A 20,453-nucleotide genomic window follows, 5' to 3' on the forward strand; every position below is an offset into this window, starting at 1 on the left:
ATGGCCAGCTACTATTGAAACATTTATTTGTCTTTCATCTCCCAGTTGTTATATTATTGAAAGATTTTGACAGACATTTTCTATATAACAAACCAATTATAATTTTACATTATAACTTCAAGTTTGTATTATACTCATGTCTTCGACTTCGCTGAACCCAATGTATTTGAATGACGCCTGCACGAGGCGGTATTATGAAGTCGTGGCCACGAGTAGACTCTCAAGCTTGTACTCTTCGATGCCTAACCTGATGACTTCGGAAACGGATAAAAAAGTCGCGTCCGATTCGTATGTTCTCATCGTAGTGTCAAAAACTCAGCAGACCCAACTCGACTTGGAGGTGCCGCCGCTCGATTGTCTGGACTCGCTACAAGATACAGATTCTGAAGTAGAGGACCTGATGGTAACAAAACAATAAACATAGTCGCCGAACCTTTTTAAGTCGTACTAAATAGTTTTTTAGGATGTTGTTCTGCTGCTGTGGCGTGTTGAGGAATAGTGTTCAAATGATCATTAAAAGTTAAATGATTGTTTTATAGATATAAAAAGCGAATTTGTTATTTACACTAAATTGCATTGATTAAATGATTACAAATATATTATGTTTTAAATGATTGATTGTAATTTGTAAACCATATAGACTAAACATATACATAAACATATTTTATTCCTTAGCGCGAAATGCATAAAATACGAGAGGGGCTTTGCAATAATCCACTAAATTTTACAGCGTTTAAGTCTTCGAACAGGGAAAATATAGCATATACTTAACTAGGGATAAACAATATTATATAGATATAACTTTGTAATGAGTCCAATCTTCATTTTGAAATAAATATTTGATTCCTACTTGTTATTATTAGGTAATAATTGTATAATTCACATAGATTAAATAATTCGTACTCATCGATTAGGATTAGGATGAAATAATAAATATTGCAGATTTTGTGATTTAGTGTATAAGTTTAATAGTTCATATACCTAAGAGTAACTTCTTACTTCAAAATAGACACATTAGCGTACATCATGACCTCATTTAGGTATGTATAAATATTTGATTTGTTTTTTTTTTGATCGAAGCTGTAGAAATATATTCATTGAATCCATCAATTTAAAATTATGAGAGTTATTATTCGTTCATATGGGTTATTCGATCTAAAACAATAAAAATGCTCAACTTCAATGTACTCCACTTAATTTAAACTATGTTTAAAAAGATAAACTTTTGCCATGGGTTAAAATTTACCAAAATTAAATTCAAATCTTACAGTACATAATTTATTGCAATAAAATATTAAGTTTTTGAAGCCATTGATTTTGAAAAAAATGAATTATTAGAAGGTACTACTTAGTGGGTAGAATATTTTTAAAATTAAATGGTCCAAATTGTTTATATACTATATAAATAAATTATATTATTATTGATAAATTGCATAAAAACATGTATGTATGATTAATATTTTTATTTTGAATGGTATGAATTATGGATTGTCAAAATTGTCATAACTGGAAAAATAAAATATATTGTTTGTAATTTGATTTAATAAATATGAATCGGTTATCCGATCACATACAATATTGAATATTGTAATGAAGGTTATATTTTACTCAAACAAACAAATAAACATTGAACTTAAAGTCTACTTTTACACCTGTTATGCATATTTATGTCCTAAGTAAAGACTGTATCTGTATGGAAAGAATATTATGAATAATTAGTTTCAGTAACCAATGATACAAGTCATAGAAACCTAATTTGTGGATTCGTAGGTTCATTTATAAGTTTGTCATATGATGAAAACAGTAAGTAAGACATTTTATATTTTTTAATGATGATTTTTAAATAAATATAATATGTCAAAAATAGGAAATGTAATTTGTTTGACATATTTAAAAAAATCTTATTTTGATTCTTTAATAACTCACACAACGTAAAATTATCGAAGTGTATTATACTCTTATGTGATATTAGACAACTATATAGACTCCTTAAAGGTCGTCTTATTTATTTTTTAGAGAATAACGATTGTTCTATTAAAGCTTATAATGATTTAATGTTATTATTGAATGATCAAAGAAAACTTAATTTGTAAGAATTCATTTGTTTTTTGTTTTTATGCGTTATTGAATTAGAATGTAATTTTTGTAATTTTTAAGCAGGTATTTTGAGTTCCAACAATTAGTATATTGATTATTTTAATATTCAATTTTATGTCACTGTAATATCTACTGCAATATGTAAATACATAGTTATGTGATTTTTGTTTACAGAAAATTAAAACTATATTACTTTATAGTCTATAGTATGGTATATAGTCTTAAGTTATATTGTAATAGCGTCATGCTCAATTATTATATTTTATTGTAATTATTGTAATTTTCGTATTTATGAGCCTGTTATTAATTATTACAAATTAAAATCTATATTCTTTGCATGTAGGTACTTACTTTTCCCACTTATACAAGTAATTATTTACTAAAATGTACCTATTAATATAATTTATAAAATATACTTTTTACAGTTAATTAATGTTTTTTTACGTATCACGTTAAGAGTACACGTATGGGTGGCTTCTTACTCTAAACATACATGTAAACTTCATTTTATCATCACATGATAGTGCTAATTGTGCTAAAAAGTACTGATTGTGTTACATGGGCGCAACTAGAGGGGCTAGAAATGTATCAGCAGCATAACTCTGATCATTAATATGGGGGGAGGGGTTAAGCTCCCCAAGCCGCCTCTGCACCTATAACTCTGTGTATATATTAATGTAAAATAACAAAAACATTTTTTTATATAATGTATATTTATCTGCTAGAAACATCACTAATGTTCTACAACGCACAACTCAACTGCCACTACCAATATTTTTTATCGACTTAGAGCCCGCATTAAACAACAAAGACATATTTAAAATCGAATTTATACACTACACCAAAATTAAGGTTGAAAAGCCTCGTTTCAACCACCAAACTATTTAATGCCTTCGATGTCAAGGTTTTGGGCACACCAAATCTTATTGCTACCACCCTACAAAATGCGTCCATTGTGGAGAAAATCATCTCTCTGACACCTGCCAAAAATCTAAAAGTATCCCAGAAAAATGCGCCTTATGCGAAGGCAACCACCCAGCCAACTATAGAGGATGCCCGATTCATAAAGAATTTCAATCAACTCAACAATCAAAAAGAAAAACTTATCATATCCAAAAAAAACCCTGGTTCCAAAAATATTAATGTTAATTTAAATAATGTAAACACTACTTCAAACTTAACTACCTACTGATTCGGAAAAAAAAACCTATGCCCAAGCAACCAATACTACCAATGAAAACAAAAACAATCAGTCTTAACATCCCTTCCTTTGCTCACATAGATCATTTTACCCAAAAATTATCCTCATTTCTTGGTGATTTCAAAGCAATAATAAATCCTCTTATCTCTCTTTTAACCACAGTCATAAATAAACTTATAAGCAATGATAAATAGATCTCAAAATATTAGTCACCCGCTATCAATATTACTTTGGAATTCCAAAACAAATAATCCTCCAAACCCTCTAATTTCTAACCTCTCCTCTAAGACTCTCCCGGATAACTCTCCCCGTCGACTAAAACGAAATTGGCCTTGTAATTTACTTCGCTAAATAATTACAAAAAAAAAAAAAACCAGTTTGAAGTAGTGTCAATGGACGCACCCTTCAGTCAAGCCTCCAAACCTTGTAAAAATCTCACATTTACTTATTGTTTTATTTTATTACAGATTGTAAATTTATTAATATTATAAAAAATTATTTTAAAAAAAAATGTATATTTACATTATATATGCCATAACAGTAACTAATAATTTATTATTAGTAATAAATAATTTGTGTATAGTTCTTACACATGTATAAAAATTATAAAAATAAACAGTCAAAGATTTTTTGTATGACTATATAAATATTGTTGTCTATATTTTAATTTCGAATTTCGCTTCTAATAGATACTTTTTTCTATTAACTTATTTTATGTCGTACCTAACCTTTAACAGCCAGTAAGGTTATTTTTCGATACATAATAATATTATAAATGTAGGTATAGTGTCTGACATATATTGTAGACAGTCTTCAATATAATTGCTTAATTTAATATTATTATATTGTATAGGAATAATATACTTTAGCAACTAAATAAAGAACGGTCAGGCCAGCGGAGCAATATTATTTACTGAGGTGACACTAAAATGATACTATTTAACATCGCCGCATGTACGTACTTATTAGAACGTCTATTTTGTCGTATGTGCCATCCAACTCCAGCAGCCACATCGAATGTATAACTGTATAAACATACTGCTGGAATATTGTGACGGACGATGGCGTATATTAAATTTAAATATTATGTTCTCCGTTACGGCACATCATGTAAACAAACAATATAATCATGGCACAACGCATTTGAGGTATGACATAATAATAGCAAACGTAATAGCATTGAGTATATCGTAGACGGATTATATTATAATAAGGTCACGGTGTGTGTAAAATGTATAATTTAAGTATATATATATACGTACATATTAATACACGTGCATGTATATTATGTACATAGGCATGAGGTGCAAAGGTCTCCTGTAGCTGCTTTAGTAAACGTACATAAATATATATGTATAACGTATATTGCATACCGTTGGCGCTAGTGCATTTTTGGTTGGCCAGCGGTGAAATTCGCGTTCAAATAAGTCACGCGATCAACAAACGGTTTTTGCACGAGACTTAGGAAACCTTTCAAAGTCCATATACATACACCTTAATATACCTCCCTTAGTGCCGTGTACTGCAAAAACAGTGGCGTTCGTGGTGTTTACTAGCTGCTTACGAAATCGCCCCATGAATACATTTGGACGGTGTATGTGTTTTGCTCTCGATTTTGGCGAATCGTCGTCGTTATATTTTTATATATATAAATATAACTGTACAAACGAGATAACCGTGCGATATATAAATACGAATATCATATGAATACCAACCGACAACGCGTACAAAAGAGTAAAGTAACAACGAATAGTTTTTTGAGATTGTATTGTTTGCCGTGGTCCACTGCACAATATGAGACCGAGTGCTTCCTTATCATTAGTCGCGTAAGACAATTTCATTATTTCTTTACAACATTAAGTTATTGGACTATATATTCTAATGTATACGTAGCATATAAAGGTAGGTACTAGTGGTTAGTGTACTGTATACTTTAAAGTGTATCATACACTGTGTATGATACTTGTGTGTAAAGTCTCCAGATATACTACCATTATAGGTGCCATAGACAGGAATTTAATATGATGTGGCCATGTAGGAGGGGGAGGGGTCATCATTGTAAAAAATTACCAAAATAAACTAACTTAAAATAATATGTTAGTACCTAGCCTTCATGTCATTTTTTAGTAGACCCCCTAACGTCCCCTCTCTCTTGTCGATGGCCCTGTACAAATAGTTTAATTTAAAAGTTATGGCACAATAAGATACTATGATGTTATTCGATCATTACGTTGAGTATAACATCAAAACTGTAATTCGCAGCAGATAAGTAGACATGCAGAGGTATATCCAAGTATAATATAAGGGATGGCCGGGATGGGTCACCGCGTTTTCATAATATCCAAATCCAATATCGCGTTTTCATAATATATACAAGAATTGGGCAACTGGCTGCCCGCAGGTTTTTTTTATCTAAGCCGAACTACATTTTTAAATTACATTATAAACAAAATAAATTCTAATTAAAATTTATATTTTGAATGACTCTTTTTGCTTTCTATGCTCTGGCCCTTTAGATTTAAATTTTCTGAAATTGGGCCTCTATAGTAACTTTGATTTGTCCATCCCTGATATATTATATATACCATTAAGTTTAGAATAGTATTACTATATATTAGCTGGAAAACATCCTGTACATGACAGAAAGTAGGTTAATGTATAGAATATTAGATTGACATTTTTTTTTTCAGAATGTTTCATTTGGTGCGTTCAAAGGATTTTTATGAAATGGAAACTGAATACAACAAAAATAGTCTTCCAGGTTATTTTTCAACGTACAATTTTTCTAATTTCACAGTCACATATACTCACCAGTCACCACAACCTTGACCTAAATATAATAAATTACACCTAAGCCGAACCGTTGAATGGTAACAGTCTCGTCTAATTTTTTACACATGCAAAAATAAAAAACAAAACAAATGTCTGTTTCAACTAACCACATAATCAATTACTTTGAACAAATTAATTTTATTGATACCATATAGTGCACTGGTTCCCAAACTGGGGGGCGTGTACACATTGCTGGGGAGGCGCAAGCAGTTATTACGAAATACAATTTTTATTGATTAAATATTGTATATATAGCTTACATGTAAAGTATACCAAAAAAGATGATCGATTTTTTCACAATTTATAGGAGGGGGGGCAAGATTTTTGAAAATCTACAAAAGGGAGCGTGGAATAGGAGAGGTTAGGAACCACTGATATAGTGGTATTTAAAACACACATTTTAAGTTTTATAAGTGAAAATGGATAATACAATTGATGCATTGGCGGTGTTGCGTTGTGGAGAACATACACTGTATAACTTTTAGTTGATGTATATCAATACTTGGTACTTACCCCTGTAGCAAACTTGCCCAATCACCTATGCCTACTTAAGTTTCCATCATGCACAGTATACCTATTAACTTTTTTTAAAAACACTTAATATCCACCAAGTATTTTTTCATGAATTTTAGTGGTCAAACAAAAAAAAAAATGGCTTCTTAATAGCATTTTAAATGTTAGATAGTATATGCATGGGCAAGGTCTGAAATTAATTTCATTAAGCGTTATTTTTTGACAAAATCATCCCTGAGGGGCGGGGAGTGCACGAACGCTCCCAATAATTTTTTTTATATTTGAATTTGTTTTTACATTTCTGTTGGCATATATATCTTATTTAATAACTTTATTAAACTATGGACTTTTTTCAACACACTATTTTTATTTTTATTAAGTATATAATATGTTCACTTAAATTTTTAGTTTTTACTTATACTTAAAAATACTAACAGCTTAACTTCTCTTTTATTACTATACTTTAATTTTGATTGCAGTAAATCAATAATTTACTAATAGATGTATTTAATGCACAAACTTAAACACTCAAGTACTTAAGTAAATAAATTATTTTTGCTTATTACTTCTGCTAACACTTTTGCTTATTATTGCTTTGGTATATTGTTTATTAGATTAAAAAGTTAGTTAAGAAGCCGAATGAGTGAGGAGAAGCTGACTGGGTTTGCGCTTTTTAATATACACTGAAATGAAATGATCAATATAGACAGCATATTATTGATCGTTTTGCTGCTTCCAATAAAATAGTTTTAGAATTTGTTATATAACTTATTTCTATATCAATTATTAATTATTATTCATATTATTAAAATTAATTATGGATCTAATGTGAAAGAATAATTTTAACTTTTAAATGTTGTATTGTTTTGCAGCCTTTGTTCAATATTACATCAAACATATAGGTCTTAATCTTATTCGTTGACTAAAGTGGTATTCAAGAGTAATCCCCCCCCCCCGGCCACGGAATTTACTTGGAAACGCCCCTGGTTTTTGAGCTGAGTGAGATGGATCTCCAAAATCCCAATAATATCTTATTATCTTAATTTCCTTTTAGAATTTTTTGTTTTGATTGTGCGGCCTATGGATACAAATGATGTTATGAAAATAAGCTGATATTATTTATTTATACTTCAAACAAGAATGCTTTAGATTATAAAGAGAAAATACAATTTGAAAATTGGCGTCCTACTAAAAATAGTTATAAGAAGTACAACTAATTCTGATAATATTTAAAAAGCTTTTAAGTATTCAAAATTACATTAATGTATTTTAGTCTACTCTTATACCAAAAATATATTAATAGGAAATCTATTTCAATTGCCGTAGACTCATCCCAAAAGTGGTAATAATGCAATTAAATATAATTTTATACTTGTGAAGGTAAAAATAGTATCTAATATTCAATGATTCATCAATAGTAAAACATCTAATATTCTACACATTTCTCGGTGGGCCACCCTCCGTATCTCGGAGATGGGGCCATTTATATAGTTTGACGCAATGATTCGTTAGTATTATACAATAACAATATAAATAAGAAATGTAAAATAATATCTATTGTAATGGTCCAATCAATATCTAACCTAATCTTATACAGTTATATCTATTTTGAGGTATTTTACAAAAGATTTCGGCCCGCAGCCGCCGCGTTGCCATCAACTACAACGTCGTTTAATGGTTGATGACGGGTAGTGGTCACGGAGTACGGACCACGGTTGCACTGAGTATTAACCACCTCATACTAACCCACAAATATGTTGTTATACTATTTTTAGAATAATATAAACTAAACATCGCAAATTTGTAATGCTATAAAGCATTTGTGGGCGGTACTATAGAATCTACTCAAGTAGAAAGTGAACGTACATTTTCTAAATTAAAAATCGTCAAAAATTAATCAAGAAATACTATTATAGAACAAAATTGTATTAGGGTATGTTATTAATGAATGTCGAGAACGATATTCTCGACGAAATTGTTCTGAAGAAATTATTAATAGCTTAGGAATTACATAGGTACTAAAAACCAGTATTTGATAGAATGTTATTGCTTTAAAATAAAAAATGTAATTAATGATTTAAAAATCTGTTTCATTTTGGCAGTATAGTTTATCTAATAATGTACCCCTAGTGCGAGCTACATTTTTTTCATGTAGGGGAACATTTTTAAAATTTCCCGGTAGGCCAAAAATAGCTTACCACCCATGGGTTCAACCACTAAAACCTATGCAAAGTAAAACACAATTCTTAAGCGTATAGACAATTGACTGAGTATAAATGTAAATTTGATAAGGCATACACTTTATCAGCTGAGATTCTATAGGATAAGACTGACAGCCAGTGTTTATTACTAAGTATATTTTACAATATTAATAAATTATTGAACAAAACTTAAAACTTCAAATGTCTATAAATAACTCAAAGAGAGGTATTGTTTTCAAAAAATGTGTAGTGTGTAGAAATTTATATGATAAACATTTGGTCAAAATTTCGATAATCTACAGTTTTCAACAACTGACTATACATACAAATTCCCTTTTCTTTAATTTTTTTTTGTTTTTAAAAATTATTTTAAAATGTACTATATGAACCTTCAATTCTTGTTCCTCGAAAATACCAACTACATCTAATTTTATACCAGAAAACACTCTCAAATTTTCAACTTTGAGATTTTTTTACTGCTTTTCGTGTACACTACTAAAAAAGTGTTGCTGGTAAAAATGAGTGGCTTGCTTTTAAAATCTTAGTATAGCTGCATGTAATGCACATTTAAAATGTATAGTATAAGTATGTACATTCTTAAGTATCTTGATGAACCGTAAAAAATCATGATTAAAATAATTTAATAATTGATTCAAGGGTACACTATTTATACACTTATTTTACTATTTTATATTATTAAATACATATATCAATATGTACAGTATAATCTTTTATGAAATTAAGCGTTTAAAAAATATTAAATTGTATAATAATATTTCTTAGGAATAAGATTATACTATTTTAGATACTAAGGTACTAAACTTCTTTTCAAAGGCAAAATTGCGACTATCTTAAGTGAAAATTCGTAGGAGAACTGTTCTTTAAAATTTAAAATGCTATAATAATTCATATTACGCACATAGGTTATTTCTCAATAAAATAAAATAAATTGAAATTATAGTTAGGTACAATTCTTCTAAGTGTAAAAATATTTTATGCCATTACTTCCAATAAAATTATTTTATGGTCACTTGCAGGCTATAGTGTAAGACGACTTATCATTGTTGCTCAACTCGTGCGCATAAATAATTCAGTTAACAAATATTTAAATTTAGAAAATATATATCTTTCAATCTCGTAGAGATTCTGATATAAACATGCATAGTATAACAATAACTAAACATTTATTTTGTTTTAATATTTAACGCAAACGCAACAAGACATGCAAAAAACTATTTTTCTCCAGAATATATAATTTATTATCTAGTACTTAATACAATATTAAATTACGAAAGAGTAATATAGTAAGTAAAAATACTGTACTAATACAGACATACAGTAAGTGTTCACTATTTCACATACTACTTTCTATCTAACTTTCTATGTCCTGCATGGATTTATAATACCGATACCGACCATGACCACATGTTCTATTAATTATAATTTATAATATTATATATTATAGTCACCGTCAACCTGATACACAACTTCGACACCTACTCACTTATTATTAGATGACTTTAAATTTCAAATAGAAAAATATTCAAATTTTGAATAAAAATTATTCAAATAAATGTTACGAGCGCGGATAGTTTAAGTGTACTAAAAAAGTTATACATATTTTTTAATACGCACTCACTTCTTATTGCAATACTGTGCAGTGCAGTACCCGCGACAATGGGAAGTTAGAAAACTATCCGAACACCCCGTACAATGTCCTAGCACCAAGACGGTACCTAAATTTAAAGATTGATATTTTTGTTGATTTATTTTCTCCTAATCCTATTTATCTACTAAATTAAAGGATGTTGTATTATTATCTTATTGCTTTTCTTCTTGTAGGCAAAGACGTAGACGTATCTCTATCATTGCACATTAATCGAATATCTGGCGTAGACGAGAGCAAAGAGGTAAACATTTTACGAAATACAACAATTACTTATTATATTTATTTTATTATGCTTGGTAATATGGTCTTTATATGAGTATATGCATTGATAGTACACATACTCTAGTATCTATTGTACGAGACACGAGTACACATTCAACAATTTTAATAAATGCATTTATAATTAAACATGAGTTCGCTAGTATAATATGTTTGGTAAATCGCCCAGTGCCTAAAATATCGATTGTGTATTATTGCGTCTGATTTCATGGGGACTATTATAGTAAGTATTTTTCAGGAAATAGCTCTGGATGTATTTTTGCACGTGTACTGGGAAGACCCCAGGATCTGGATTTTGGGAAACGCGAGCCAGGTTGAGCTGACCTGGGACAAGGACCCGAAATTCTGGATTCCTGACCTGTACATCAGACAATTGAGGGAGATGAAGGTGCTTACACTGTTCCAGGACTTGGCATCGATACGGCTGTACGACAACAGCACACTCCGGATTAGCATTGGGTAACGGGCACGAACGGTATACGAAATAGTAGCCACCGAGTCTCTTATATGTGCATGTATTTATAATATATATATATATATGTACGTGTGTTGTATTGTATTCTGCAGAGCAACCATAATAATCAAATGTGACATGGACTTTGTACTCTATCCGTTGGACGTACAGACTTGCGCTGTAGACTTCGGCAGCTGTAAACAAGTTTTTATTAATTTTTTGTTTTTTTATTAATTTGCGGAAATCCCTCCTCCCCCCCCCCAAAAAAAAAAAAAAATTATAACCAGATAACATTTAAATGTATATCGTATATGGAATCAAAGCCTCCCGCTCTCATTATTGTAAATAAACAAAACCTCTGAAGTTTTAATGGATTTCCGCTTATGCAACAGATCCACATCGATAGATGACAGTTAATACTTAATAGGTAGCGGTTTTTATTCATATAATAGAACAAAGTAAGTTTACTGCTATACTGTCTCTTTATACTGGCTCTATGCCTCTATATATAATAGTGGGCGACAAAACTGATAGAAAAATAAATAAATAATTTCATCAATTTCATCATTAACCATCTGTTTTTATAAATACTTTCATGAGGGTGCATCTATTACTTGCCTAACTATAATTTTAAATAAATTATTTTTTTACAAATAAAATAATAAATTATTTATATGATCACTATTATAATATTAGTACCTATAATAATATTAAATAAATTGTTATTGGTATCATTTTTATCAGACAATGTATATACGATTGCTCTTTGGCTTTATTAATATTTAAGAATAATGTCGTTGTCGGTATTAGTTTTTATTTGCAGTATTAAATTGAACAGACATTTATAATATAGACATTCTATTTATTTTGTATTTTATTTTATTTTTTGATAATACAGACCCTTGGCAATACGAGCCATTGAGTTTTTGATTGGCGGCTCTGATGAGTTAGATGATGTTGGTTATAGATTGAGAGTGATTGTGGAGTATTTCGGCTAGTGATTCGGGCAGGTTGTGGTATATTCGGCATTCAGTGAGAATGTGGTTGATGGTGACTTGGACACCACAGGCTGTACATATTTGGGGTTCTATCTTGGCCATTAGAAACTGTGTGAGATTTGAGAGTGTCGGATTCTGATTCTTGTTAAGATAACTTCAAATTGCCTGGGTATTTCGATAGGGAACGTCCCATTGTCAGTGTTATGTTTGATGTGATTCAGTTTAGTACATTACGATGTCCATTTCTGGTGCCATCTTAATTGGTATTTATTTGTTATTACCAATAACTTGTTAGCATTTATTTTTGTTTATTTTAATAAAGTAGGTATAAATGTACTTGCTGTACTTTAATACTATAAACACTTTTTTTCCAAAACCAAAAATTACGGCAACCCTGTGCACTTTCATAGTATATTGTATAATATTATATAACTGAAAATAATACAAATAATGGAAAATGCTTTAAAAATCCGAGTACACGTATTTTTTTTTATCAGCCTGATGACACTTTCAGTTTTTGACACCACAAAAATTATTACCTCATATTGTGTATAATTTGTCTTTGTGTTTTTTTTTCGGATTTCCTGTTTGACTGCTGTTAGACAAATACACGCTGAAGGACATGAAATTCCATTGGAGAGACGATCCGCTGATTTTCCCCAGCGACTTTGGAGATGGATTTCGATTGCCTCGTTACGTTGTATCGTTTGTCACTGATAATCGTTTGAATGTGATTTATTACGGCGATGGTAAGTCTAAACGTTGTTTACACACGCCCATGTATTTCCGCATAGTTACGTGTAGTTGATATACTTATATAGTCATATATATTGTATAAGAACTTGGCGCCTTATGGTACGGTAAATGATGATAAAATAAAAAATAATGATAATTTCAGTTTAATCCTACAGGACTATTACAGTGTTTTATGGTGTTATAAATCATATTAACCTTCTAGGATTTAGGACAGTTTAAAAAAACATGACCTTAAATGAAGTGCCGGAAAAATTCAATCAAAGTATACTTAATGAACTAATTTTGTAAACTTATTTTTAAATATACAGTATACTGTATACAATATATTAGGTGCGTACTGCATGTTATTATAAACACAATTATTAATCATGTACACAGTAAGTATATTTACAAGCTTTATTTTTAATAAGCCTAAATAATTAAAAATATATTTACCTAACTGGGTCGGTATAATAGATTAAAACAATTGAACAGGATAACCAGAGTTCCCATTTTGTTTCCTAACGAGAAAAACAAAAAACTGAATAAATATTGTTTTAGTTACATTTAAAATTCGATAACATATTTTACGTCTTTGTTATTTATATTCATATTTCTAATAGAATATCAGTTAATAAATTTTGCAGTAATTTTAACTTCATACTTCGACTCATAATCATTATTATAGATTTCCATTTAACTTTGACGAAACTTAACAGTGTGATTTAGTATCTTCAATCTTGTGTTTCTTGTATAATATATCTGAAGTCTGTATACTTAGCTATACAACATCAATTGTGTCATAAAAATATTATATTTTCGAGTAGGTAATCATTCCACGGCCCGGCTGGTGATCACCCTCAGCCGTGAACTCAGAAGTCACCTGCTAGAGAGCTACTTGCCAAGCACGCTATTCGTCATCATGTCTTGGGGCAGCTTCGTAGTAATGCCCGAAGTTGTGCCTGGCAGAATGGTTCTACTGGTCACAACACTGCTATCACTGGTCACCATGTTCGATACCATAAGGTATATATTATGACACATAATGGCAATTTTATAGTTGTATTTTTAATAAACTGAATTTAGCACTAACATGTTTACTGTTTAATAATAATTATAAGTGATATTATTGTATCTTGTGTAGAATGCTATAACATATTGTAATTTATAATGATCGGGTGAATTACATTTTCAAATTATTTTAATATAATATTACATTTACTGCTGATTTATCCTACTTAACTCATTATCAGAATAAATTAGTCGAACGTGTACATAACAGTACATCGGTATACCTAACGGTTATGTCATTTCACTTAAGTTGCTCACTTAATTGTTATATTCATAACTTACGAAAAGTACCGAAAGAAAAAATAATAAATTCGATTTGTTTAATTAGAATTTAAAAACGATGAAAACGTGTAGGTATATGATTTTCAAAACATTAATTAGCTTGGTGGGCCGTTGAAACACCTTGGAGGGACGGATCCGGCCCGCTGGCCTTAGGTTGGAGATAACTGCTCTAAATCATTGAGAATATATTTCAGTAACACTATGTTCATGCAATTTTAATAAAAATACAAATACTTAGTAATTATTGAAGAATAATATTATGCTCCTTTTCTTTTTTCTAACTCTGTTTGTTAGTTATCACTTATTAACGAGAAATGCATTAATTTTTTGTTGACGTTTAAATTTAGTGTCTGGTGAATTTATCGATTTTTTTGATTTTTCAATTATATTCATTTCATCACTAAAATGATCTTTTGCTTGTTTCTCATAATTCGTAAATTGTTAAAAAATGTATATGTGAGTCATACTTAAACTACTTATTTTATTTTTGGCGGTTAGAGCATTTGACCAGCTGAGCTACTCTCTAAATACGGATGTGAAAAAATATCATAAATTTAATAACAACGATATTATTTTAAATAATAGTCTATTGTGTTGGGATCGTTGTAGGACGCTAGAACTACCCCTCAAGTCCTATAGTTTTTATTTGAAGACTTATATAAAATGTTTGCCTGGGTTTCATTATCTTTCGGATTTATAAGGACAACATAAGTTGTTTTTACTTCAAGTTCTAAATAAAAAAAAAGGGGCAACTTAATTTCTCCACTCTTTCTTTCTCTCTCTTTCCTTCTCTAGCCATTCTGATATAAAATGTAATGTACAATACCTATTATTGAAATTATTTGAAATAGCATGATAAGTTATTCAGCATTTTCTAAAAATTATGTCGTGTTCTAAGCAATAAAAAGGGTGTGTTATGAATTTAAAATTATTAAACCGACCCAGTTTCTGCTCAAATATTATACAAATTAATACAGCCATATTTTAGTAAAGAAAAAGTTGTAATAACATGCGATTTGAGTTGATTTAAAAAAAAATATTCAGTGAAATTCAATGTCTTAAACAAAATAATAATTACATTCTGTATACATTATATGTGGTACACGAATAATTGCAATTAGGAAGTGGTCTTTAGTTTAGATACTGAATTCTTAATAATTTGCTTTAAATTATTATTTGGTAATTGGGTTACATAATTCCAATTATTATAATTAGGTAATTGAAATTAATAATGAAAAAAAACTTGGCCATTCGCCAGTAACAAAAATTGAAAAAAGTTAAAAATACATAATATTTATAAATAAAACCATAAAGTGCCAAAATATTTTTTAAAAACCATCTAGAATATGCTATGATAAATATTTGATAAATAATAATACTTGATGACAATTTATTTATTAGCTATAATCTACGATCATTTATTTTTAAATAAATTATAACAATATAACAAAATCGATTTTGTCAAAAACTGGTACTGCATATATATTGTAATTCAGTTTTTCGGTAATTTTTTTTTTTTGACAACATTTTTGAAACATTCATAGAACATCTATAAAACAAATACATACATCAGGAAGCTGTTTTTCTTAAAATAAATAGACCAAACCATATTATAAATAGGTTTCAATAATATTGTGATCTGCATTATTTTAGCATACATGGTGCTTTTGCCTACAAATGGAACAATGTAAAAAAGTTAGTCTCCTCAAGAAATTAAAACTACAAAATATTGTTAAGTGTAAAAAGTTTGAAAACCATGTTCGTGCACGTAATCCCTGAATGTAATATAATGTTCAATTAGGCATAAACGTTAATTAAAACCTTTATTTCAACTGTTTTATCAATAGTTTTACTAAGACAAAACGTACGTGTGATTGTCGTAGAATGTAGATAGATGTGTGTAATTTGATATATGATATTGTCATATTACATATTATATAGGTACCTACTATTATTATAATATTATGGCCACATAATACTTAATAGTAGCTAGGTACTTTTTGTTATATGTATAAACAATTATGGACAGTAGTAGTATTCTGAGTTACCTACAATTATGGCACATTTAAGCCTCCAAAAATATAAAAAAATATATATTTATATATATGTATATATGGTGGATAGTCTCCTATAAGTATGAGAATAATATGAATATATGATCGTATACATGAAATCATAAAATATGACTGTTAATCTAATTAATTTAAAAAAAATTTCGGTTTTTAAAATTTAGTACACATAATATCATTAATATCTATTACAATTTCAATATTATAATGATTGGCATATGTGTGGCTAGAATGCTAGATAAATTGACGCGTTTAAAAATTTGCAGGAGACATCATTCATTAATTAATAATGGTAGTTACGGATTTATTTTTTTGTTTTTATATATTTTAAATAAACATTTTTTGACTAAAATACTTATGAATTTATAAAAGTAACAATAAAAATATTTTTAGTTTTTTTTCTCTCTTGAATATTAGAAAAACCAAAAAATATATATTTTCCCGATCAAATAATAATATTTGTACTTTTCTTCAAGTTCTTTACATTTCTTAAACAGATTTGAAATCTAAGTATTTTGCAAACTTCTAGTTCCCCCTCTCCTCTGATACTAAATCACATGGTAATCCACTATTATGATTGTGACTAATCTAACCTATTAATTATTAGGTGTATTGACTATTGACATATTGTATGACCATAGATTTCCCGCGAATAATACGACTATATTGAATGGATTTGTTGGCTACGAATCTATCACAATAGTATCTTAGTACCTACCTGTGGTCCTGTGTATGGCTGTAATATGTATTCCATAATTATGTAATTATCTAGTATGGTATAGACCATATGGTAAAGCACTGTTAAGTGTATGTTATACATACGCTATAGTACGTAGGTATATAGTGTGAACTATGACTCTTGAATTTTATAGGTACAACCCTCTCTGACAGCCTCTTTTTGAAGTCGATCAAAAGCAGCTTAGTTTTATGGCGTTTTGTAACCATCGCATTCGTATATAAATAATTAATGCATCGACAAGTGACAAGTGGCATGGCTATAATAATTGTACCTAACATAATATAATATAAATATATACAATACATATATATGCTAATAAGTAATAATGCATTTTCGATCAGTATAAAAGTCCATATCCCTTCATTAAAATGTTATGTTTTGTTTTATAACTAGATAAAAATAATTAGTAAAATGTTGGTTTATCGGTCAATCTATCGGTTATATGATATTAAATTCTTTAAAATCAAAATTGTTTAAATCGCATGGTCACGGCGGTTGCGTGTGACGTGTTCATGACAAAAGTAATGAAAAACATATTATTTTAAAGTAGCACAAACATAAAATAAACATAATTACCAGGTAATTTTTGTGTGGTTTTCAAGTTTTTTTAAATAGGTACAAAAAAAAATACCTAATGATTTTGAGGAATAAAACATAGGATATTACTGTAATTTTTTTCAAAACCTTGCCTGTTAATAGTTATAAGTACAAAGGAGACCACTATATGACATCAGTGAGAAAGTGTAGGTCATAAAAACTAAAATAAATAATTTATTGGAAAATTTAAACTAAATGTAAGCGTGAGCTTTTTTACATATTATACATATTAGAGGTAGGTATATCATTTTTACATTTTATAGATAACTTAAACTTTGAAACATTGTATATTTTAAACATTAAATATATGTATCGACCAATCAAAAAATTTCAAACCAGCAAGCACCCAATCTGGTCCCACGTAGTTTATTTTTAGAAAGACGATATTTTACAGTCGACATTTTTGTTAATGTACCCTGCCACCATTCTCCTCATCAAATAAATGGGTAGCTCTCAAGTTATCTGTTTTATACACATTGCCAATATCTCAGGTTCCGTTCTCTCTCTAATAAACAAGTCCATAGTTCCGTTAAGCTCTCATTTTATGCCATATCACTACCTTATGTAATTGGTTCATCCAGTCTTATAAAATAAAATAATCTTATTTATACTATCCTTACAATGGGGTAAGAGGGACCAAAACAAAATTCAAAAGTATCGCAAACAATGCTATTTATTACCTTTATGGCTTTATTAGTGGTTTAACAACGTAAATTATGAACGTTTTAATATATTTACTGTTTAGTAAGCTGTTAACATATTAAGACTATTGTATGTACACGTAATAAAGGTACATTTCGTGCTTTTAAATTAATTTTTTTGCACAAGTAAACCGTTGTTCCCCGGTTCCCCCGATCTATACATATTTCTTGACGTTAAAACTTATAGTAAATAGTATAGTAGCAGGCTTTGCACTAACCTGCTTAGACTCCCCATATTTTGGCGTCTCGTCGTGTTTGTTTAAAATCTTTGAAAAACGGGTTTCGAAAACATTAATTTGCCGCAAAGATCTGGCAATAATAAATCAAATTTATAACATTTTTATTGATTTACTTGAACCGAAAACAACAAAAATCATTGTATGACAGTTTTTATAATAGCGCCTACAAATGTGGTAGTGAGCCAGTTAGGTACTAATGGTTGATTTCTATAAATATTTCAAGTCAGAAAAGACAAACACGGCGGACAATGTATGCCTAGAATATATAATATTGTCAGCAAGTCGTTTTACTATACGTTTTTACACTGCCATTGCGCAGGAACAACTCGCCGAGCGCGCTGGAACTGAAATGCATCGAAGTCTGGCTAATATCATGCACTCTGTTCGTGTTCCTGGCGCTAGTCGAGTACTTTATCGTGCTATTCGGCATGCGATACGACAAACATTGGAGGCATAAGAAACGCGATCTAGACGGCAGTGGAGGCATTCCGAGCAAACCACCATTGTTCGGTTCCAACAAAGTTCACGCAACATCTGGAAGTGATGTGGCTGGAGACGACGATTCGGTAGGTGCGATTGCTGTAAAACTACCCACCCATAACCTATATAACCTCAGCTTACCAAAAAAAACTTTTCTCAGTATCTACATATATATAGTATTATATATGTAATATTTTTATAGGACCCAGTAGTGTCCCAGTAGTGTCACTATTTTTTAAATGTTAATAATAAAATGTATCCTACTTAAATTGCAGGCAATTCATTTTTTATACCTAGGTACCAATTGTATTGTAACAATTTTTTTGTAGAAGGGATATATTTCAGGGGGAGGGTAGAACCCTAAAATCCTATTCTTGCGTACGCCACTGGTTACAATATTATAATGAACTATATAATGTGGGCCGTGAAGTAACGATGGCAAGACCAAATAAAAAAAATATTGATGATTACGTTCCACAATTTCTGTTTGTTTTCATTGTGCTTCAAACTGTAAAAGCTCAACTCCCTACATTGCAGCAGCAAAAAGTGACGACGAACAGTGGACCAGCGATGGTTGCATCCACCGGGAAGCTGCGATTCCAGTTGCTCACCAGACATATCATACTATATTGCGGTTCGCCGAGGGGAACGCTGGACCAAGTTTCGTTGGCACTGTTCCCGTTGTGCTTTATCATTTTCTCCGTCATGTACTGGATATCGTACATTACTGAGTCTAGGCGTAAAGCTTTGGCGTCCGTCGTCTGAACGAACGAACAAAAATGTCATGTGCGTACTAATGATGATGATAATAATCAGTAATCAGTAATCGATAACCTATAATTGGCTGAAATAAGTACCAAAGTACCTAACTATATTGTATAAATAATATAATGTATTATGTAATATATTACATGTATACAAGTATACAATAGTGGAACACAATAACATTGAATTCTACCTATTTCAATTTCCGTAACCATGGATATGTTCTACAGATTACATCAATAATAATAAAATTGTGTTAATATATATATAATATATAAAATGATTAATGCATATATACATACAATATACAAATTATTATTTACTTAAAATAATTTACATAAATTGCTATATTTTAATAAATTATTGTATTATATTTTGTTGTGTTAATATGTGATTAAAAATATCTATGGTCTATCCATAACTATCTATATTATTATTTTTTCTGTTAAATATTTTATTTATAACTCCTACTCAAATCACAGCTATGGCTATAATGAGTAAAGAGTAAACCAATACTGTTATTATTATTTA

General features: G+C 29.7%; 1 protein-coding gene across 6 annotated transcripts; it reads left to right on the plus strand.

Moving 5' to 3' along the window:
- The first annotated feature begins 4,725 nt into the window (after nucleotides 1–4,725).
- On the plus strand, nucleotides 4,726–20,215 carry LOC111040390 (glycine receptor subunit alphaZ1-like). Of its 6 annotated transcripts, XM_022324293.1 has the most exons (11): nucleotides 4,728–5,124; nucleotides 5,989–6,059; nucleotides 10,687–10,754; nucleotides 11,031–11,251; nucleotides 11,360–11,442; nucleotides 12,847–12,993; nucleotides 13,807–14,005; nucleotides 15,986–16,027; nucleotides 18,997–19,243; nucleotides 19,695–19,943; nucleotides 20,080–20,215. In XM_022324293.1, the coding sequence occupies exons 1-10, from the start codon at nucleotides 5,093–5,095 to the stop codon at nucleotides 19,920–19,922; spliced, it is 1,338 nt and encodes a 445-aa protein (XP_022179985.1). In that variant the 5' UTR covers nucleotides 4,728–5,092; the 3' UTR covers nucleotides 19,923–19,943; nucleotides 20,080–20,215. The 6 variants fall into 6 exon arrangements, with proteins under 6 accessions (XP_022179986.1, XP_022179988.1, XP_022179985.1 ...); XM_022324294.1 differs by having other exon boundaries at nucleotides 4,726–5,124; nucleotides 19,698–20,215; XM_022324292.1 differs by having other exon boundaries at nucleotides 19,695–20,215.
- Nucleotides 20,216–20,453: the final 238 nt, after the last annotated feature.

This window comes from Myzus persicae, unplaced genomic scaffold (assembly GCF_001856785.1).
Source record: "Myzus persicae strain clone G006 unplaced genomic scaffold, MPER_G0061.0, whole genome shotgun sequence".
NCBI lineage: Eukaryota > Metazoa > Arthropoda > Insecta > Hemiptera > Aphididae > Myzus > Myzus persicae.